The sequence below is a fragment of the Drosophila montana genome, unplaced genomic scaffold (assembly GCF_035044405.1).
Source record: "Drosophila montana isolate Dmon_TW-CO22-7 unplaced genomic scaffold, ASM3504440v1 contig_402_1, whole genome shotgun sequence".
NCBI lineage: Eukaryota > Metazoa > Arthropoda > Insecta > Diptera > Drosophilidae > Drosophila > Drosophila montana.
The window spans coordinates 5,186,578-5,210,056 of NW_026998739.1; the positions used below are offsets into that span (position 1 = coordinate 5,186,578).

Consider the following 23,479-nt stretch of genomic DNA (forward strand, 5'->3'; position numbering starts at 1 on the left):
CAAAATGTATATTTTTGGATTTCGAGCGAATTCGCTTTTATGCCATGCGTTGGTCTGGCCCAGGTACATAAATTAGACCAATAATTTTCAATCGAAATTGTGCGGGCAACCACCATAGATATAGGCTATAGTCGAAGTCTGTTAATCGCACAAAAACAATCCCCGCCGATCTGACTTTATATAATATGTTTTCTATCTTTAACTTTTGTTGCTTCGCTATGTCATGTGTGCCGCCTCAGGCTGACGAGCGAAAATTAATAATTTATTAAATACTATATGTATAGTATATAAAAAAGGAAAACGAAATTTAAATAAATGCTCTGGGCTATGGCTCTGGGGTGGGCCAGGAGTACGGGAGATGGTCAAGAGCAGAACAGCGCCAACGACAAGGCGACACCTACGCAATATTTACTTTCGTGGAAGACCAAAAATAACATTAAAGAGACATTGAAATCGGTGAGAAATGCTAAGATATTATGATATGGAAAACTCAGTTATCAGAGAGAATAAGAAAATTAAGTACCCATATATCAATTACGCCGAGGCTGTTACATAGTTAATATAATATAAATTAATTCGAAATAAGTAAGTAAACTTAAAAGTTCCAATAACGCAATATAAAATACAATAATAAATAAATAAATAATAAATGGATTGCGAAATAAAAAATACCACTAAGAGATTTAAATGCAGCCTACAATATTATATTTTTAAAATAATTCACTTCCATATTTAAAAACTATTGTTTATGTGTCAACATGAAGTCAGAAGTCTAAAATATTGTTTCCATCATTTTAAACTAATTATTATTATTTACCATATAATTTTAAGATTCCAGACTAAAATATTCTACTATACATAGGTACAATAATATAGTGAAGTGGTCCTTTTTTTATCATGTGTAATATAAGAATATAAATAACATTGGGCGCAACGCTTAAAATATATTCGATAAGTTAAATAGATACCTCTTTTAAACATCAATTACTTATTGCGATTTGTGCACACAATCGATAGTAATTAAAAAACGTTTGTAAAGTACTCTAAGTATCGATATATCCATACAAATGAAGAGAGATCTATTTCGAATTAAAAAGTTTTTGTTTTATGAAAATATTTGTTTTTATTTTTAAATATTTTGTTATTTAAAATATTCATTATTTATTTATTATTTTATATTTATATTTATATTTTATTTTTAATTTGTATATGGTAAATTTTTTATAGTTTTAATACTTGTGTTGCTACACTGAAAATATTAAATAAATATGTCATATGACAGCATATTTCTAGTATAAACAACAATTTCGCTGATATAGTTTTTAATTTTTTTTTTTTTTAATTTAGTTTTAAGTCCTTAAATTGTTTATTCATTGTTTTTTATTATTTCAATTAAATTTGTAATCTAATTTTAAAATAATTTATGTTTATTCAATTTTTAGATGCGACATTTTATAATTTTTAATATATTTTAATTTAATTTATTAATATAGTTTTTATTTTTATAATTTTGAATTTAATTTTTAGTTTTTAAATAAGTTTTGTTTTTATATTTTAACTTAAATTATTAATATATTTTGTAAGTTTTTAAATCATTTTTATATATACTAATTCAATTTGTAATGGTTATTTTTTTATTTCTTAAAATTTAATTTTTTAATAAAATTTTTAATTTTATATTTTATTAATTCTTCGATAATTTTAATTTATTTTAATTCAATTTTCATTTGCAAAATATTCAATATTTTTTAATAACGTTGTTACTTTAAAAAAAATGAAAATAAACATGCCCTCTGACAGCGTATTTCTAGTACTAAAAACAAATTTATTGGCCTAGACTAGATTTCCTATATTAACTAAATTTTAATCTGGTCGGAATTCACCTATTTTAAGTTTATTGTTTTTTCAAAACAGCAATAAATTAAAGACTAGATATATTTTATATAAACAATAGACTAAATGTGTCAAATAGTATTTTGAAAAAATATATAAACACAACAAATTTATTACTGGCCGCAAATAAAATTGCAAAAAAGAAACGAATTGCTTACACATTTCAATTATTGAATAAGAATAATTAAGCAAATATTTAAATGCATAAATTACATTTAAATAATATATGTTAGGCGACCCTGAGGAATGGCAACATTTAGACACATGTAATAGATGAGCTAAAGATGAGCTAGTTGTGACAGTCGATTTGTCCCTGATTTGTCAGATCGTCAGCTTTTGGCTCGTCTCAACGCAAACAATTAACAAATAGGCCCAAAAAAAACAATAATATATGTATGTGGGCCAAAAGAATATGTAAATTAATAAAGATATGATGTGCACATTAAAAATGCTTAATTCTTACAATTTTTAAGTACATATTTTTATTGCGTGTCAATGGCAAAAAGCGCGTCACAACGCACAAAACGACAGACAACCGGCTGCCAGACAACACAGTTGGCCAAAACGATTCGTTGTTGTTGTTCTTGTTATTGTTGTTGTTAATGCTGTTGCCCGTGCTTATACATTTTATCTTTTGGTTAGCCATAATATTTCTCGCGCCGACAGGCGACGGCGACCTTGTGCCACGGCTCAACGAGTAGAAAGCGAAAAAATCCAAAAGAAAACAACAAATAAAACAATATATCGAAAAAGACATATGAAGAAAAACTACTGCTAACATTCGTCAAAATGATTTTCACTTGAAAATGCATACAATGTGTGCGCATATAAACAATATTAACATTTGTTATTGTTTTTGTTTGCGCTGTGCTGTTATTATTTCGTTTAAGTTGGGTGTTCTTTTTTTTTCTCTTCGGTTCTACGCGGCGTATGCGCAACGTCTGCAAGCACTCTGCGCTCTGGGGGACTGCACTGGACGGGCATTATCTTTATGGCAGCGCATTAAAAAACAAAATAGAAACCAAATCAAATAAATATATGCGCGGCTTGTTTGCTCGTAGCCATTATTTAAACTCGGCGCATTTAAAAAACAAATTAGCATAAATCAAGTTTTTACGGCAGAGCTAAACATTCAGTTTGACATACGCGTTCAAGAAGAAGAAAAATAAAGAACAACCGGAGAGTGGACTGCCGGATCTGAGGGATTGTACGGTTAATATGCCAAGCAGGTTTCAAAAGTCAACAAAACAAAGTAAAAAAACGCAGCAAGCATAAAGTTTGAATGCAGTCGAGCATCTTAACAGAATTAAGATTTTAACTATGCTTTTCTTGTGTTTAAATAAATATCAAATAGCAAATCAGCAAATGTAGTATATTCTCTATGCTCTAAGGACCAAAGGATGGTCGAATCTTCTCCAAGACTTAACGTTCAAAATTTTCAAACCATATTTCGAACCCATATTTTTAAAATTTTATTGAATTTATTTAATCAATTATGAAGTAGAGCAAAGAATCACAAAAGGTTCTTCCAGAATTCAATTAGCAAAGTCCTTTCAAATTCTAAAATTTTTATTAAGCGCTTCGTGTAATTATTATTTATTTTATTTATTTTTGAATTACAATTAACTTTGCTCGCAATTTTTTGATATTTTTTTAATATGATTCGTCGATTTTATTTATTATATAACATAAGCCTTCGCCAAGCCCTGGTTGCTGGGCACTAAGTAAATGGAAAAATCTCGAAACCTTTTAGCTGTACAATTTTCCATTTTCCCAGGAAAAACATGCAAATACAATTCATGATAATTCTGCAGAAAAAAATGTAAATGAAGTCGAGCAGAAATCGCATTCATATGAAATATATATATATATATATGTATGTATACTTCAATCGCTTTACAATTTCAGTGCACGCAAATTGCAAACGACGTCAAGTTTGTGCATAAGTCAAGACGTCAATTAAGGGCTTTTAGCCCGGCCCAGTGAGAAGAGAACTACTGATAAAGGCGAACAATTAACCAACTGAATTGGTTCGTTGCACTCAATGGCTGAGAGACCGCATCCATAACTCGGGCGGCAAGAAAACTCGGTGAATTAATTGCATAAAAGACGCGCTGAAAGGCGCGCAATCAAAAGGCAACTTACACGTACCGAATGACAGATGGGCGGACAGGCGGACAGACAGACGGTTGGACAGTCGGACAGTCGGACAGTCAGAGAGGCCCATTAGCTGGCGCTGATGATAAAAAACAGCTTGGGCACACGCACACACACATAGAGAAGGAACTGCTTTAGTGCTTCGAAGACATCGCGCATACGCCGCGTGGTACCCAAAGCAAAGCCAATTAAAATTTATAAACAAAATCAAATTGAAATGTGTGCAAAATGTGCGTCGCTTTGCCATTTCATTTACATTATTCAACATTTCACTTCGCTTTTTTTTTTGTTGCTCTATCTCAAGGTGGGGTCATAAAGACTATGCAAAGCAGCTTGCAATGAACGAGAATTTAATTTTTTCAGATATGAGTAAAGCCTGAAGCTAATTCAAAGCTATATAGACTACTCCAAGAGATCAGAGCTAAAGCTGACAAAAGTTAAAGCAGCAAGAACTGCAAAAGTTTCCAAGAAGTTTATATAGAGGATAGAGATTGATACAGATTTATATTGATCGGATATTGATCTGATATGAGGGATTGTTAATATGCTGAGTGGGTTTAAAAAGCAAATAAAGAAAGGGAGCAAGATTTTCATTAAATTCTTATACGCGTCTATTTTATGTAAGAAAAAAGTTTAAGCGAAGTCGAGCATCTTATCAGAATTCAGAATAAAGTAATAATATAATACAATTATAGAATAAATTATAATTAAATATTATTATATTAATAAGTTTAAGCAACAAGCAAAAAAAGGGCTGAACTATATTTTAATAAAATAAAATAATTTATTAATTATATTATTAATCAAATATAAAGTAGAACAAAAGATTCCATAAAGTTCTTCCGGACTTCAACTATTAAAATCCTTTGTATTATAATTCTAAGATTTCAATTATGCTTTTCATAACTTTCACTTTTAGCTCCTTACATTTTACCGAAAGAAAAGTGAAACCAAATTTGCCATTTAATCACTTTTTTTACAAAAAAAAACTAAACCAAAAGATTTTCATAGGAATGCAGCAAAAAATGCAGAAATTTGTAGAAAGTTTTAAGAAAACAACCAGGCTGAAAATGGCTTGGCTAAAAGCAGTCCCACAAAAGCTTTAAGCATCTGCAAGACTTGGCATTTAAGAAGTCCTATAAACCTTCGCAACATTTCATTTAGTATATACTAATCTTTAAGCTCTTTAAGCATAAATATATAGAAACCTGTCGCTAATTGTTAAAAATATTGAAATGTAATTAGTTATTATAGAGCATATAAATAATTCGCATAATTGGCTCGCATTTGCTTTGATTTTTATCTTTTAACCATATTTATAATTTATTAATTAGCGCGCGCATTTAAAGCCTGGTAAACAACAATTCCATTTGTTTATTTGTGTAATATTAAGAAATATTTTGAAATATACGAAAACATGAGCAATGCTAGTTTTTTGTTTGCTTAAAAAGTGGATTGAGGGGGGAGGGTGAAGGGGGTTAGCTAAATGCTGCCATATGTTTATAGCTATTTATATAGAGTGTCTACTATTGAAATTTTGCAAGCGCCAATTGGCTTCGCACTTCATAAATGCGCACCTCTCTCTCTCTCTCTCTGTCCCCCCTCTCTCTCTCACTCACTGTCTGTCTGCCCATTGCCCAACACTTTTTACGCATTTCAAAAATATATGCATACACATATCTATATATTTATTGAATTCCAAATGTGCAAACTGGGTGGCCGCAGCCAAAGTGGCCATTTCGGGCGGCCAACTGAAATTGGCTAATTTCAAATTACGCTTTTGGTTTCGCAAGCCACGCAAATGTTGTATCTAATCGAAATCAATCAGAAGATATATTCACTGCTCGACTGACTTTTGGTTCGCTAACAAATTCACAGATTTGTATATATACGATACGGCAATCACATGTAGCTGTACAACGTGACGTATTAGTGATATATTAATTGTTTTAGACAAATCTATTTTAAATCGATTTATGTGCCTTGGAAGCTGCGCATCGCTTGACTTTTTTATTACGCATACCCTGCGCAAAAAAAAGTTACTTAAAGGGGTATTATATTGATTTAAAGGATAACTATAAAATAAGCATAGTAATTAGGAGCTTGATCAGTTGACAAAGTCTCGACTTTAAATCGTTACATTATAAAGCCATTTTTACCTAGGCTAAAAAGACTCGTCAGTCAATCAGTCAGTCAGTCAATCAGTCAGTCAGTCAGTCAGTCAATCAGTCAATCAGTCAGTCAGTCGGTCAATCAGATAGTCAATCAGTCAGACAATCAGTCAGTTAGCCAGACAGTGAGTCAGTCCGTCAGTCAGTCAGTTAATCAATCAGTCAGTCAGTCATTCAGTCATATACATTTATACATAAATCAACAGTTTATTCTTCTATAGGAGCTCTAAATATATTATATATTTAATACTATATTATAATTTATTTAAATTTAAACACATTTTTCACACCTTTCCCCCAAAATTGTTAATTTATATAGCTGGAAAAAATATCCCACAATTTATATAAAATAAAACACTATTATCATCACCCTATAGGGTATCTTCAGCTCGTCTAGCCTTAAAGCATTCCTATTTATTTCCCAAAGGAAGACAAGCCATATTATATGCCATATATTTCTCTAAATTGAAGCATTCCATATTATATGCCACATATTTGTCTAAAGTCACAAAGCATTAAATTCAAATGTCTTATTCTGGTCTTCCTTTTTCATGAACTTAATTTATTGACGGCCACAAATTAGTTTAACATCAAAGTCGAACGCAAATTGATGGGCTTGATTTTAATTAATAGCGAGAATTTACGTTTGGACTTTAATTAAAAGTTAAGCTACAAATTGTACCAGACTAAACTTAGTCTGATATGCTCTGCATTTTGTGTCCCGTTTGAGTAAAAAATGTATATCGTATTAAAGTTCTACACACAACAACAATTAGCACAAAATAAATCATGTCTAAGGACGAGGAAGCCCATTTGACGCCGCAGCTGAAAGATCATTACGAAAAGGAGGCAGAAATCTTGGGTCTATTGGTCGATATGGAGAAACGTTATTGTGATTATTATCAGTTCTATCAATGCGAACTCGAGACACAGAAAATAATTATCGAACGCTTGTGGCTGTTAACCCAACGTTATCTGATACTGATCAGCTCGGCGCCAGGCTGTCGTTATCCCGAGGTGTATACACTCTCCGCCGAGGAGACGATTATCAATGAGTACGAGGAGAAGCTGGAAGTGATGCGTTGCTCCAAGTAAAGTCTTTATATACATTATATAATCATATGCAATGCTATGTAAATCCTTGATACGCAGCAATAGCATGAAACACGCCGTTTTAGATATCCATCTGGAGTGTAAGAGATTCTATGAGGCCTACAATCAACTGGATCGCAGTCTGGAGACGCCCTTCATAATGGGCGATAAACATCATCGGAGCATTAAATGCCACAAGCTAATGGTCACCGATATCTTTAATTATTTCCATTCGGCAGTGCTCAAAATGAAATGCTATATGCATCAATTGGATCCAATTAGCTTGGATAGCGTCGAGGATTATCGCGAGCTGCTCAAAGCGGACACCAACAATGAGGATTTTCATGAGTTTCTAATGAACTCGTTCGTATACTGCAAATGCCTCAAGCCGAAACCCACCTGTCCCATTGTGAAGCTCATGTGTATGCATGACAAGATTGATAACCTAAAATATGTTAGCAGAGTCTGAAAATACACTTAACCAAGCTGCAAGTGAGTTCTCAAATTACTGTTGAAATAAAGTGTGAAATGGTTAAATTGATCGAATTCCAAGAGAAGCATGTATTTCGTATATCTTTCAGGCGAGGAAGTTGGGTCGCTAGGCTAGAATAAATATACTTTATGGGGATGTCTTCACCTATGCGTTACACAGTTCATGACAAAATTAAAATACCCACTAAATTACACTCTCGGCTAAGGAAGAGAAATTATATTCAACGTCATTCTCATTGTCCTTATAAATATTTGCTTACAGCTTAACGCAGTCATTAACTTGGCCATTAGCTGAATTTTATTCAGAAACCGTAGCCATTGTCTGCCATCATATTAATTGTTATTAAGAGCTCGTAATGTTCTCCCGTAATTGTCTATGTATTATTGTTGTACTTAATATTCGAGTCAATGGAATCTGTTTATTGAGCAGCGACCTTCAGCGATCTTTCACTGGTTTGTCAATTTTGGGCTTCCTCTTACAGAGCACTCTGCGTGTATATAAATTTTGTGGTTTATAATTTCGTTGCTGCTAATGACAACAATTTACCGATGAACTTTGCGCAAATGTCAAGTGCAAATGCGTAAAACCAGGCAGCTACACATAATTACACTGAGCTACATGATTTGGGTACTTAAAATAACTCCTCAAATAAAACAAATTATTAATGAAATTATGTTTTATATAGTGTACTGACGCTTTGTCAAATGGACAAAATATAAGTGTGAAATATAAATATAAATAAGTAGGATTTTCCAAAAAGTTTTGCCATAAAATCTTTTTTTGCAGAATCTCACGTGTTTTACAACACTGTAAGGCCTTTTTAACATGCACGCCAGAAAGTTGTAGAAAAACAATATGAGAAAAAACCATTAAACCCCTTTTACCCATATTTTCAAATTAGATATTGCTGCGATAAATGTTGGGAAAGCATTGGATGAGCAAGCCTAGGCGTTGTACAACACTGCCACATTTTTACAACTACTGACTTATGAAGGTAACTGCATGTCATGTTTCCTTTACAAAATATATTCATATATATATATAATTTGAATATATACATATATACCATATATAAAGAATATTTGATTAAAGAATACAAAATAATCTTAAAAATTTTTAAAATTATAGCTTCATAAAAATAATATTTAAATATTCCTCAGCTAAAGCTATCTAGCTAAACTAAGATTTACCTAAGACTCACCCAAATGTTTGTAAGAAAACTAAAGAGATCATTTTTAAGTATAAATCAAAGTTTTTCTGCCATTTCTTAACACTTAATGTAATTTGTTGCAAAAACCTAAAGCGCAGTGTTGGTAAAGACAATGGCTTTTGTAGAATCGATGGTCACATTCAACTCTGAACTTTTGGGTGACGCAAACGAGAAGTTCGCTCGGATGCCCGGGCCGGGCAGGGTCGGGTCGCGCCGGGCTGGCAAACAGGCAAACAGCATTGAGCAGCATATCAAGCGTGTCAAATACATCGAGGCCAGCATACACAGAACACGCCCACACACACAGAGGCAGGGACACACGCACAACAAATGGCATACAAAGTGGCAACATTCAGATGAAAAACCCCGTTTCTAAAACCGCCTCCGACCCCGGCCCCGGCCCCGCCCCGTTCCCGTTCCCGCCTGACAGACACTTGTGGTCCCACGGCACAACGAACCCATTGAGCCAAGTGGTTGGCACTGTCTGCTGCTCCTCCTCCTCCGACTGTGGCTGGCAATCAAAGCGCATTTGTATCTCAAAAGATGGCCGGCTGAGGTGCGGTGAGGTGTGCCACCGAAAGGACACTGCCTGTTCAAGGATAACACGTTGGACAAACACAATCACACACACTCTCACACACACTCACACACACACACACACTTGTGTATGCATATCGCGTCTATATGGTTTATTTTTAACTAAAGCATAGAAATCAGAGGCGTCGCAACTGCGTGCGTCATTCGATTATGACTTAGGTCGGGCAGGTTTTTATATTTTTTTTTCTCACTTTTCACTGGTTTTATTTATTTGGATAAACAGAATTTTGATAGAATTAGCGGCCGGAACCTAGACCATGTTTATCATAATGACGTCGTTTGCCATTTTGTCGCGCGAGTGTTGAAAAGCGCCAATATTATTGCTGTGCTTCTGGCTGGGTCTGTTGTTGCGCGTGCTTGGTTTATTTTTAGCCAGGATAATTGAAAAGCAAACAAACACACACACTCACACACGCACACAAACAGGATATGGCAACGCCCATAATTGAAAGAAAAAAATATAATAGAATAGAATCTCTGCTCCTTTCTTTTTGCCGGCATATTGTTAGGCTACTTCAATGGGGTTTATTTATACAATGTTATTAAGTTTTATGTTCAAGCCGGATCTAAGCAGATTAAATTTCAGCTCATTTTTGTGCCAAGTTAGTTTAATTAAGTAACATTGAATAACTGGATAAAATCAACTGAAGTTAATCAACACTATTAATTAAGAATAATAAACTAATTCGAAAACAAAACTTGGAAGGATTTAATTATTCTAAAAAGCACCACAAATTTAACTGCATGAGTAAAGATTTTTAATCAAACAGGCATGAAAAGTGCAAAAATCTTTAAAATACTATTAAATAAAACAATAATTAATAATTAAGCAAGCTATTCCACATTAAACCTCATTATAATAACTTAATAATCAAATATAGAAATTGCAACTGAATTCTAAAAAATAAAATTTAATAAATCGCATCGATTTCAGAGCGGATTTTATATTGTCAACATTTTAATACCGAATTAACTTATAATTTTCCAAAAATAAAAGAGTTTATATCATTTGAAAAGTAAACAATTTTGAAGTCTCATTGATTCAACTAAATCTAGTAATTCAGTTGCATAAATTTCTGAGCATCTGAGATAAGATCTGATGTCTTTCAAAATATTATATTACATATCATAATCTCATAATAGAAGCAATATATGTAGGCTTAGATATCCTGGTTATCTTCGTAACATGAGCTCTTGTTAAAAATCCCTCTTTTAATGCACGAAAAATCTTCACATCTAAAGAATAAATTATCCGGTCATGGGAGTATAGCACAAATTAATAGAATTTGATTTTCATTTTAATAAAATGACTTTTTCTTTAATTGAATAATAAATATCTAAATTAACCACATAAATTGAGCAGGCATAATTTTTCAAATAATTTCTTTCACCAAAAAATAGTTCAAATAAATTCATGGATAAATTGTCTTGACTTCATTTGGAGTATAAAAGAATTTTATATCAGATTTCTTGATCTTCATTCGTATGAATAGTTTTTTTCGAATGATCGAAAATAAAATATCTAAATTAAACACAGAACCTTAGCAAACATCTTGTATACATCCATATTTTAAAAGCTTTACTTAAGCCAATAATCACTCTCTCCAAAAATACTTTCAATAAGTTTTCAGATAAATTGTTTAATTTTAAGTAGAGATACGCATCAAAAATGCCCCAATAAACCTGTTGCCACAACTTTACAGAACAAACTTTAAGGAATAAAAATATTGCACAGATAATAAAATGGGGGAATCTTTCCAACTCTAGCCTGACGTTCGTAGATTTTAATATAATTTGATTATCTTTTAGGTGGACCTTGATCCCCAAATCTAGCCCAATCTATTGCAGAATTTCATATAAGTTTAGATAATATTTGTTGGTCATCATTTTGATGCATGCCTTTTTCTCAATTCGAATAATAAAATATCTAAATTAAGCACAAAATGTTAGCATACTTCTTTTAGAAACATAAATAAAATATCTACAAAAATAACTTTAATTTTACGGATAAATTGTTGTAATTTTGAATAGGGGTACTCACCAATAGTGCCCATTTCGTGGTATTGACAGCAGCTGCGCTTCCCTCGCAATAATCCAAATTCGACTTGGAAACCCACTTTGCAGATTTTTTATATGTTTTTCTTTCTTTTTTTTTAAGGGGTAGCAGCGCTTTGATCAATTCGAGATTTTTGCAAGATTTTTTTTGGTTTTATTATTTTTTTGGCAACACAACAAAGTACAATCGGCGGGCGGGTCACGCGCACTTAAAAAGTCACATTGCAAATGGCGCTTGTAAAAATACTTGAATTTTATTGCACTTGTTAAATTGACAAGTTGTTCGTTTCCAGCGCGAAAATCTCCAAGGTTGTGCACAGTGCAAAAATCAAAACGCGGCAAAATAACGCTAATATTAGATGAATGCGAATTTTGTTGTATTTTTCGGAGATTATTTTGTTTGCTTTTTTTTTTTTTTTTGATTTTTTAAAGATAAGTAAGTGTAGTAAGAAGCGAGGTGAGCGCGAAAAGAACAAGAAGCGCGCTCACAGAAATAATACACAAAACACAAGCAGCGAAAGACGTGGACAGAGATGGAAAGCACGACGCAACACGTCCGAACGTCAGGAGTTTTCCGTTATGAATGCTTTCACATTTTCCAAGCGTTTCGAATTTTATATTTGTTGCATCGTCGCGACTCGGCAAATGCGACGCTCGGCTCTCGGCGCTCGGGTCGCGGCGCGCGGCGCTCGTGCATGGATAATCGGCGCTCGTCCATTTGCGTTCGGCCTGGCCGAGCATCATGGGCAACTGGACTTTATTTCTCTCTCTCTCTCTCTCTCTTTCTCTTGCTCTCTCTCTGTTATTTTTTCACAGCACTTTTGCATGTGGCGAAAAGCTTCGATGCGTTTGCTGCTCAGCTAAAAGCTTTCGATTAACACGCAAAGTTCTTGCGCTTTGGGTTCAATGCATTGTGCGTAAGTTTTGCATTTCAAACAGGAGCGGATTTGAGCTTAAAGAGGTTTTTGGGCCCCATTCGGTTCGGCACAAAAACAAAATATAATTAATTCAAAGATGATATATCCTACAGAAATTGTATCTTATAATAAAAGTTAACTATGTTTATTAAAACACATAAATAAAAATTTTAAAAATTATTGAAATTATATAAAGTTTGTAAAAGATAGCTAAAGATCACAATTTGTATACAATTTCGGACCAAAACTCTCGAAGATTGAAAGGAGGGATATATATATATTTTTTCCTATAATATTAGAAAATATAAGTTATCTTGGAGATGTTATGAGTAGGTCAGAAAACAGTCTCTATTGTTGGTTTCAACTATAGCACTCGGAAAATGATCTAAACTACTTTAAGAATAGTTATCTTAGTTCTTCAGCTTAATGGAATATTAACGCTTTATTTCATGATTGATTGAATCAAATTAAACAATTAAAAAAATTGATTGATTCATTTAAACAAGACAAAAACGAAATAAACTTTTAAAGGAGCGTCTTCTAATATCCAAAAAATGCCTTATCTGTGCTAGATATTCACACAATAATTTTAATAATTTATAAATGACCCAATTTAAAACGTTCGCAAAGTTTTACTTTATTTGGAATAAAATTGGTACAATTAAAAGTTTTTAACTTTTATTTATTGTCCTATAGCACAGTTCATATCACTTTCATCGCTCCTTCTACAGTCTCCCCCCCCCCCCCCCCCCTAATCGTAAACACCCCTGACCCCAATAGACAACTTTTAAACAACTCCGCCTTAACTGGGCGAAAGTTTATAAAGCGCTTTGCCTCGCATTACCCCAGAGCGATAAAGCTGCCGCAAAAACTATTTATACGCCGAACCCATTGGAAATGAGTATGAAGAGAGTCTGATGTTTTTGGGCAAATGTATGTAACGGGCAGAAAGAGGGAGGAGGAGAGGAAGAGGGAGGGGTATCGGTTCTTATAGAGTATTTACATATATGGTTAACACACATTCCGATTCCAATTGGAAAAATCTTAGCTAGAACATTTCGATTTGGTATATACACACGTTTTGCTTCTATATTTCAGCTTCAAAAATTTCATAAAGTTCGGATCATAAACACCCAAGTTATTAAAGATCACCTTTCCTAGAGAATGACTGGCAAGATTTTGGTGTACGCATTTATTAAAGAAGAGAAGAAAGGAAGAAGTAAAATACTTGCTATGATTCAGGGTATCTCCAAGTCGTGCACTCCCGACGACAACAGCACGCCTGCTTGTTTTAAGCAGATTTTTGTTACATCAGCGATTGAAGCGAAATTAATTACCGTTCCACTTGCAACTACAACAACAACAACAACAACAATATGTAGAAGAAGCAGCAAAGGTATCTTGCCCTATACGCTAAATAGCAGGTAATCTATAAACAAAATAGTCTGAGCCAAAGATTCGCAAAACTTGAACAACACGCAAGGACACGACAAGCGGCATAGTTCCGTTGCCGACGCCGACGCCGCCGCCTTGACGTATGTGAGGTGTTGCCGTGTGGTTTGGTTGGCACCACCCAACACCCAACACCCAACACCCTGCCACCTGTCATAGCAAGTCGCAACCTGTGCTGAAACTTGCCGCAAATTAAGTTTTGCGGCTGAAACGTCCTTGAACTAAATATCCCACATTAAAAAAAAAAAGGAAATAGACAAAGCCAAGGGATTGCCTGACGTAAAGCCTGTCCCCCCTCCCTCCCTCCCAACCCCTGGTAACCCTTTGCGGTGACAGTTAACTTGATTATTTTACAAATAATTGAAAAGGCTGCCATTGTACAAATTGCGCAAATAGACGATACCCGCACGACCCACTGCCAGGTCGAATTCTCTCGCTCGAACGAGCATTCATATGGGCCGCGCTCGTCACCAAGGCCTGGCAGCACCTGTGACGACAAACACCGATTCCAAACAACACCCACAACATGAAGTCAAAAGCAGACAACAACAACAACAACAACAACAACAATAACAACAACAAGAACAACTGATGTGAGCACAAGTGAGTCGCATTTAATGTCAGAACACGACGCAGATTCACTTTTTTCCTTGGGTCCTAGCCGAATACTTTGTATAACCTCCCCAACAATAAAAGTCCCCAACTTTACCTATATTAAATATTATAATTAAATCTAAGTTAAGCTTAATGCGTTTAAAAAACTAACAGAATATTAGCTTCCCTCAGTATACGTTATATATTTAAACCCAGATATCAAAAGTTTAATAAAATAAAAAAAACAAACAAACATTATAATCTTTTTAAAATTCTTCATCAAAATACTATAAAAAAAACGTGTTATTTATTGAAGCTCAACTTAAAAATATGATTTTAGTTTATTATCAAAATATTATTAAATTAAAAAAAATAATATAAGCTACTTTTTAATACCCAACTTAAAATATTTTCAGTTTCTTATCAAAAAATAAAAAATAAATTTAAAAATAAAAGTTTTTTTTTTATTGAAACCCAACTTGAAAACATTTAGCAAAGCCCTTATCAAAATATTGTAAAAACAATCAAATAAAATATATAAGCTATAACTAATAAAATATTATCCCTTATCGAAATATTATAAATAAATAAAATAAATAAATCAAATATAAAAAAAACCAACTAATCATATTCAATTATTTTTCTAATCTTAATCTTTTCTTTTCCCCCGTGAACTAAAATTTTTTTAATTCTCCCTTTCTGCCTTTTATTAAGTCAACATTAATGTTTCCTCTAGGAATAGGGAATTGAAAATGCCGAAGATTAATTCCGAAAAGATTATTAACTCAAATTTGAAACGAATTATAGCTGCCTTTCTTGGGCGCTATCTTAAATTTATTATTATATATAATCAAATTCGATTTGCTTCCGTGTCATAAAATTCGTTTTTATCGTAGCCTAACTATTTATACCCTGTTTTCAGATTCTGCTGTTTATAATAAAATATTTAGTATCCTAAATTTTTCCTTATCTATTAAAATTCTTTGATCGTGATTAAGTTTTGACATGGATAGGTTTTTTTTTTGTTTCTAACTTAATCAAATCATACTCTGTTTTCTTAAACTGTCTTAATTTAATTTAATTTCTATTTTATACTTTTTTCCCGTCATGAGCATATTTTCGTGGCCCACTAAGAACAGATCTTATTATATATTATTGTAATAATATATTAAAAAATCATTCTATTTTTAAGAAAAGATTCTTCGTAAAAACAAAAATAGTCTAAACCTAACCCTGTTTTTTCATCTCCCATCATAAATTTCTATATGTGCATCATTTTGCATCGGACTCATTCAGATTCTTACGAATTCCTTCAATAATCCCCACGGACTACCCAAGGTCACTAAGGTCACACAGCACACAAGTCAGAGCCCAGAGATAGGCCAACAAACCTTCACTCAAGTCGACCTTATCCAATTCTAACTCTCAACGAGAAGCACTTAAGGCTATGACGCGATTCCAGCTCCTTCAAAGCGTTTGCTTCCGCTTCCGCTCCCGCTCCGGATGGAAGAGCACCTATACCTATAGGAGTTTTTGGCTGGCTTTGTTGCTATTAATAGAGTCGTTTGAGCCGAAACTGAAGTTATGAACTCAACTGGCTCAAATGGTTGCCAGGCAGCCCCCGCCCGTAGTCAAAATTAACAGACACACACACAGACACCCCAATTAGAGATGAGCGCAAGCCAGGCACGAGCACGAAAAATTCACGAGACAAAAAATAAATATATTTCGATTTTTAAATTCTTAAATTTTTGTCGCAACTTTTTAAAGATATTTTTTTAAGTAACTCAGCTTGTGAAATAAGAAATAATCTAACCAACACTCAACTAGACATTTTTAAATAAACTTTTTGTTTGTTTTCTTTAAATGATTTTTAACGATCGTTCGTGCCCTTATCGTGCCTTTATTTTTCGTGCTTTTGTTGTGTGGCCCAAGCACGCACGAAGCCAGCACGAAAATGAATTTCAAGGCCCGAGCACGTCGTGCAAACAATAAAGTGAGCACGACTTGCGCCCATCTCTAGCCCCAAATCACCCAGTGGCCCAGTCAGGCAATTTGTCAGTTAGTCAGTCAGCGATTCGCGCTGCGTTCGGAGTGGCAAATCGCATTTGAATTTGCATTTCCTTTGCCAACGCATCTGGCCACGAATTAGTCGTGGGGCATAGCTCAGCGGGTACGCTATGCACGAGTTGTTGCTCCAAAAGCAGACGCGTCCGAGCAGTGAGCCGCATGGCAGCAAGGAGCAGCTCAATGGAGCACTAAAGCCGCACAAATGCTCGAGTGCCACGCCCACAGCGACGCCCACAACAGCTGCATTAACGCCAGCGAGTGTGCCCGCCGAGAAACCGGACAAGAACAACAACAGCAAGGAGAACAACAAGGAGAGCAACAAGGAGAACAACAAGGAGAACAACAAGGAGAGCAATAAGGAGAACAGCAAGGAGAACAACAAGGAGAACTGTGCCAGCCGGCAGCTGGGCGCACCCAACAATTATGTGGCACGTCGCGCCTGGATCTCCACGGAGCGCATGAACGAGCTGCGGCGCAAGGCCCAGGAGGCGGCCAAGCAGAACAAAATCTTTACCATACGCGGCTGCTTCAATTCGGTGCGCAATGCGCTGCTCGCGCGAGGTTGGGTGGAAAAGCTGGACATGCATCGCAAGGTGGTGCCACTGGGTCAGATGACCTATGAGGATCTGACGCAGCGGCTGCCCAAACGCAAGGCGGGCGAAACGAGGCGTCAGTATGTGCTCAAGTGCGAGCGGAATATAATGTCCAGATTCTTGGAGCATATGCCCGTCGATTTTCTGTGGACCAATCGCAAGGAGAAGTGCGATTATATTGATCAGGCCAAGAATCCCGGCATGACCATCAATAAATTCCATCGCGCGCCCTTCACCTCCAAGGAGGGTTTGTGCAGTCAACTGCGCGATTTTCACTGGTTCTTCGAGGAGGGCATGGCCGAGATGTATTTTCCGCGCTGCTACAATGTCTGGAGTCCCGAGGAGTTGGGTGAATTCGTCGACAATTTCAAGCTAACCGCCTGCGTGGCCTATTTGCGGGCCATGCTCTGCAAGTATCATAAACATGGCGCCGACTCGGTCTTCTCGCCCAGCGGCAAGATACCCTATTCCTCGATAGACTTTGCCTACAAGCGTCTGGGCGATTACATCGACAGCTGCCAGCACAATGACATTGACTACGAGGATCCGCCCAAGGTATGGGAGCACGACTGGGATGCGTTCCTCTACCAGCACCAGCAGCTGGTCAACGAGGATGGACGCATCCAGCACGACGGCCAACGGTCGCTCGAGCACATGGTCAAGAGCTGTGTTACGCTGGTGGACAAAATGAAGGTCCATTGGCCACAGTACAGCCTCGATGGCTATCAGAATTTGTGGATTGTCAAGCCGGCAAATAAATGTCGTGGGCGTGGCATATTACTAATGGATAACCTCAAGAAAATCTTGGGCGTGGTGAATCCATCGATAGCCTCCAAGAGTCGCTATGTGGTGCAAAAGTATATAGGTATGTAAAGAAGAAAACAAGAGAAGAATCTCTGATTTTATTTTACAAATATTTACCCACTAAGATACCCTGTAAGGGATGTAGTTAGGTAAGCAAATAATGCAAGGGAGGTTAATAGACTTAGACTGTTCAATATAAAAAATTAAATTTCTTAAAAATGAGCATAGTCGACTAGGTGATACCCTGTAAATTGGTACCTTGTAGATAAGCAAATGATGCAAAGCAACTCAGTAGAATGTTCAAAATATATTAATTAAGTATATTGGAAATGAGCATAGTCAACTAGTAGATACCCTGTAAATAGTTTGAAGTGCGAACTTTTAAAAGTATTCGATCCAAAACAAATTCATTTGCTTGTTAAGGACGCACGACCATAAAATACAATGGATAAACATCTGTAAATAGAATGCTTGACCTGACGATACCACGGATAAAGATAAAGGAGCTACCCTTTAAAATGTTTATAGGTTCCCTATAAAATACTTTAGCTGATTTAGGTCTTGACCCATTTAAAATAAACTATCATAGCTAAACCATGATCTAAAATGGGTATTCCAGACTAGTAGATACCCTGGAAACACCTTGAAGAGTGCCCATATAGAATGCTATAGTTAAAAATGTTTGACCTCGAGATACCCTGGAATGTCTTCAATAAAAAGGAACATTATTATAACAGATTAAGGAGTCGGATAAAACATAAATTTAATGGTTAACCCTTTCCCAGATACCCTGGGAAAATAACTAAATTGCGCTTTTTAGACTAGTCAAGAGCTACGTTTATGGCAGTGTGGCTTCAGTATAAAGGAACATTATTTTAATAGATTTTAGACTCTGATTAAAGAATAAGTGTCATGGATAACCTTTTTCCAAACTTTAAAACCTTTTCCAAACTATGCTGTTTCTGTGATACCCTATTTATTGCCATTTATTAGCACAACTTTAATGCGGGGGCTCCTTCCATATGATTTATTTAAAATTCGCCACAAATATGTATGCTACTAAATATATTCCAGCTCTGGAATAAAACGATATAAACAAACACAGCAAAAGTGGGTCAAAAATCAGGCCGCTGACATTGTTGTTGTTGATGTTGCTGTTGTTGTTGTTGCTTTTGATGCCTTGGCAGTTGGGCGCAAACCTACCAAGTTTCCTACTACCCGTGACTGCATGGCACGCACATGCTCCACACAATTGTACAGAAATACCTATACTCAAAATATTCATATATGTATGCAAATGCTAAGCTAAAATGCATACAAACTTGGCTGAAAAGCGCAGCTACTCGTAGTTGTGTCTGTTGTTGATTCTGGGTAGAATTTCGAATTTGTTTTATGGGTTTTCGTTGTCAATAAAAGAAGTAGTTCATGCAACAGGTTTACAGCGGCAACAGGCCAGAAACTGGAACCCATAAAATAGAATGGAGAGCTATTAGTATACAGTGTGGAGTAAAGGTCGAAATATAGAGCACAAAGACTAGAGATTATTGACAAACAAACTTATAGAGTATTTCATTATTTTTTTTAAATTTCTATAAAAGTAAAAAATAAAAAAAGCATCTAGCTTAATAGAAACAATTAAAAACGATGGGAGAGACTTTCTATAGATAAGGAAAATTTTAAAAATGAGTTGGACGAGATAAAAGAGTGACGATAATGGAAAAGAGGGCTAAGAGTAGAAAAAAAGAATTCGGAGATCTGCAACAAAGAGAAAAGGGAACAGGAAGGAGAGACTGGAGACTAAGACACAAAAGATTCGAAAAAAACTAGAGACTTAAAATCAAGGATAAGTATCTAGAGAATCGAGATAAATATCCAGATTATAACCTAGAGAGACGAGAGCATTAAAAGAAGTGCTGAGAGTGAAAAGGACCGAAGAGTTACGACTCAAGTATTGGGAGTAAAAAGAAGATCGTAATTGGAGCTTGGAGAGAAGAAAATATAAACTTAAGACCTCGGAGATAGAGTAAAAGGCATAGACTCAAGCGACTGGAGATTCAAGAATCAAGACTAAAATCCTGACACAACTTTTATATCATTATTCCATATCATTATTAGTCGAATAGCTAACAAGTTGAGACTAAGACCAGAGAAGACTAAGCACTTAACCTAGAGACTCTACACTCCAATAACAAAAAGTTTTTAATTAAATTAAGCGCTCAATGATATTCTTGACAAGCAACAAAAGAAAAGTTGATCCAAGGTACTAAAAGTTAGCAAGACTTTTTAAATTTTAAACCTACATAATGATAAGTTTTAGTTTTTCTACAATTTCTTTCTTCCCGTTCAAAATTACGTATGTACGTAAGTAATGGAAATAATATAAATGAATCTTCATAGTTAAAAACCCTACACTCTATACTCTCTTAGTCTGTTAATCATTTTAGAATTTCCCAATAGAAATTTATACTCTTCTCATAGCTCTTCATTTAAATCTGACCGCCCAAGCTTACCAATTATCGCTCTAATTTATTTATTTACTTTCTTCCCCAAAAAACACTCTTGAAGAACGACCCTTAATAGTCTTCCAAACCAAGTTCGATATACGCCAATGGTTTCTCATAACCAACACACAGCCCCTCGTGGTTTGGTTCTATCGCGAGAGCTATTTGCGGTTCAGCTCGCAGGAATACAGCCTGAGCAACCATCACGAATCGGTGCATCTGACAAACTATGCGATACAGAAGAAGTATACGAATGGCAAGCGGGACAAGCGGCTGCCCAGCGAGAATATGTGGGACTGCTATTCGTTTCAGGCCTATTTGCGGCAAATCGGCAAGTCGAACATGTGGCTGGAGCGCATATATCCGGGCATGCGTAAGGCCATAGTGGGCACCATGCTGGCATCCCAGGAGAATATGGATCGACGACCCAATACCTTTGAGCTATTTGGCGCCGATTTCATGATATGCGAGAACTTCTATCCGTGGCTAATCGAAATCAATTCAAGTCCCGATCTGGGCGCCACGACAAGCGTGACGGCGCGCATGTGTCCCAAGTGCCTGGAGGATGTGGTCAAGGGTGAGTACAAAAGCATCTTCGACTTGTCGATGATCTACAGATGAATACATGATACGTTTTATATAACGATATATTCTATAGTGGCAATATAATATGATACTTCAAAGATATTGTTTCTAGAAGTGAGATCAGAACAGATCTCTTCATTCTTTGTGGTCCGATTGAGCCTACTTTCACGAATGCACCTCCAGCCAAAAGTGGAGGATCTATTTCACCAAAGATTGACAGACAGACAGACGTCTCGATAAGACTTGAGCCTAACATCTAATATTGATCATTTCTTCTAGTCGTAATTGATCGCCGCTTGGATCCCAAATCGGATATGGGCAACTTTGAGCTGGCCTATCGTCAGGTGGTGCCGCCCACGCCCGCCTACATGGGCCTCAATCTGTTTGTGAAGGGAAAACAGCTGCTGCACAAGCTCAACCATGGCCATGGCCACTACTACTATCATCATCATCAGCAGCAGCAGCAGCACCATCAGCGCAAGGAGCGCAGCCTGGCCACGAGCAGTGTATTCCGGCAACGTGCCGCAATTGTGCCACCGCCAGCCAATATGTCGCGCATACATCGCGCCATGCCCACCTTCAATGCCACCGAATATATGGAGAAATATATGGTGGAGCCATTGAGCAGCAGTCGCAGCAGCATTAGCAGCAGCACACAGCCAGCAACAGCTGTGCCCACGCTCAAGCCGCCGCCGCCGCCTCCAACAGGAGCAGGAGCAGCAGCGGGAGCAGGAGCAACGCCCTGTCCGTACCTGCTGAAGCAGGCGGGTCGCTCCATAACCCAGCTGCTGAGCGTCACACACAAGCGCAACACGACAGGCGCTCCAGAGGCAGCTGCCACAAATGCGCTGCCACCGAAGCGGCAGCGCAGCTGCGGTCCACGCTTTGTCCAACAACAGGCGGAGGGCACTGAGAAAAAGTTCAAAATACTTATCAAAAATTATGCCTGCAATGCCACAGATAATCTGCTCGAGAAACAGGAGACGCCCAGTGCGCCGGCCACGGCGCCAGCCAACAGCGAGCGCAAGTGGCGCAGCCTGCGCAGCATAACCAACAACAACAACAACAGCAGCAGCAGCAACACGGCCAATAGCTGCTCGAGATCCCGAGGCACATTGTTAGACGGCATCAAATGCTCACAACGTTTTGCGCGCAACAAATCCGAAATCGAGAGCTCGGCCAGCTTGCATGCCATTGGACGCACCTTTGGGCGCAGATCGTATGGACCCCGGCTGCCCATCAGCATCTCGGTGCAGGCGCTGCATCGTGGCGAGCCCATCGTGTCCGCCATGAAGCAGGCCTCCAGCGAGCTGCAGCTCTCGCAGACGCCACCAATTAGTCCACGCACCGCCGCACTGGCCACCAGCAATCATAAATTGACCGTTAACACATTGCTGACAGTGCCACCTCCCACTTGTTGAACCGCCCACAACCACACACACAGCACCCACTTAACCAACCACTGGAGACAACGTTTATCCGTATATGAGAGAATTTCAAATATTCAGACGGAATAATATTCGCATAAATACAATCCGTATATAAGAAATATTCGCATACATTACAAAAAATATTCGCATGCGTTACAATCTCTTAATTTAAGATCTCGAATCTTTAAATTAAATTTAGTTCAGCAGCTAAGACTTATTTCAAACGATATAAAAAAAAACACTCAAAAATCGATTTCCAAATATTTTGCAACTCCAAATCTTAAAAGTGAATACATTTTGATTCGACAACCAAAACTATTTTCAAAGAAAATATTTGAATTCAAAAATTTACTTTTTAATTATCTAAATATATAAGAACTCCAAATCCTCCAAAGTGGGAATACATTTTGATTCTATAATCTAAAACCTCTTTCAAACAAAATAATTTTGGAATTTAAGAAATCTCTTGGATTTCAAATCCACTCAAAAATGTGCTTCCAAATTTTCCAAATATTTTCGAATTCCCAAATCTAAAGAAGGAATACATTTTTATTTTTCCGGAAATTAGGAATTAAATAAATTTATTAGATGCTAGATCCACTAAAAATTTATTTCTAAATTTTCCAAAAACTAATTTTGATGCAGCAGCCAAAACCGTTCTCAAGCGAAATAATATGCAAGTACAAGGAATCTCTAAGAATGTAAATTCTTTCAAAATTAATATTGAAAACTTTCAAATATTCCTAGACTTTTTCAGTATCAAGCTTATGTTCTTGATAAATGCCCCTACTTGACTTCAATAATTGAATAGCTCCTAAGAACGAAAGGATATTCATGGTGAAGTTTTGGGGTAATTCGTTCTGGA

The 23,479-nt window shown here is 36.3% G+C and overlaps 3 protein-coding genes across 4 annotated transcripts in view; 2 read left to right on the plus strand and 1 right to left on the minus strand.

Annotated features, from left to right (window-relative positions):
* meng (meng-po) overlaps nucleotides 1-23,479 on the minus strand; it is a 38,081-nt gene that overhangs the window by 13,443 nt on the left and 1,159 nt on the right. Inside the window, exon 1 of one of the 2 annotated variants that reach the window (XM_064698144.1) lies at nucleotides 11,655-11,789. The exons of the other annotated variant lie outside the window; for it this stretch is intronic. Within the exon in view, the coding sequence (XP_064554214.1) occupies nucleotides 11,655-11,667 (13 nt within the window). The 5' untranslated portion in view covers nucleotides 11,668-11,789. Of the gene's footprint in view, nucleotides 1-11,654; nucleotides 11,790-23,479 lie in introns of those variants that run through there. 2 annotated transcript variants of the gene reach the window in all.
* LOC135439068 (uncharacterized) lies at nucleotides 6,928-7,859 on the plus strand. Its single transcript, XM_064697694.1, has 2 exons — nucleotides 6,928-7,312; nucleotides 7,374-7,859. The coding sequence occupies exons 1-2, from the start codon at nucleotides 7,011-7,013 to the stop codon at nucleotides 7,780-7,782; spliced, it is 711 nt and encodes a 236-aa protein (XP_064553764.1). The 5' UTR covers nucleotides 6,928-7,010; the 3' UTR covers nucleotides 7,783-7,859.
* TTLL3A (Tubulin tyrosine ligase-like 3A) lies at nucleotides 16,628-22,619 on the plus strand. The gene is made up of 3 exons (XM_064697865.1): nucleotides 16,628-18,159; nucleotides 20,664-21,176; nucleotides 21,464-22,619. The coding sequence occupies exons 1-3, from the start codon at nucleotides 16,812-16,814 to the stop codon at nucleotides 22,603-22,605; spliced, it is 3,003 nt and encodes a 1,000-aa protein (XP_064553935.1). The 5' UTR covers nucleotides 16,628-16,811; the 3' UTR covers nucleotides 22,606-22,619.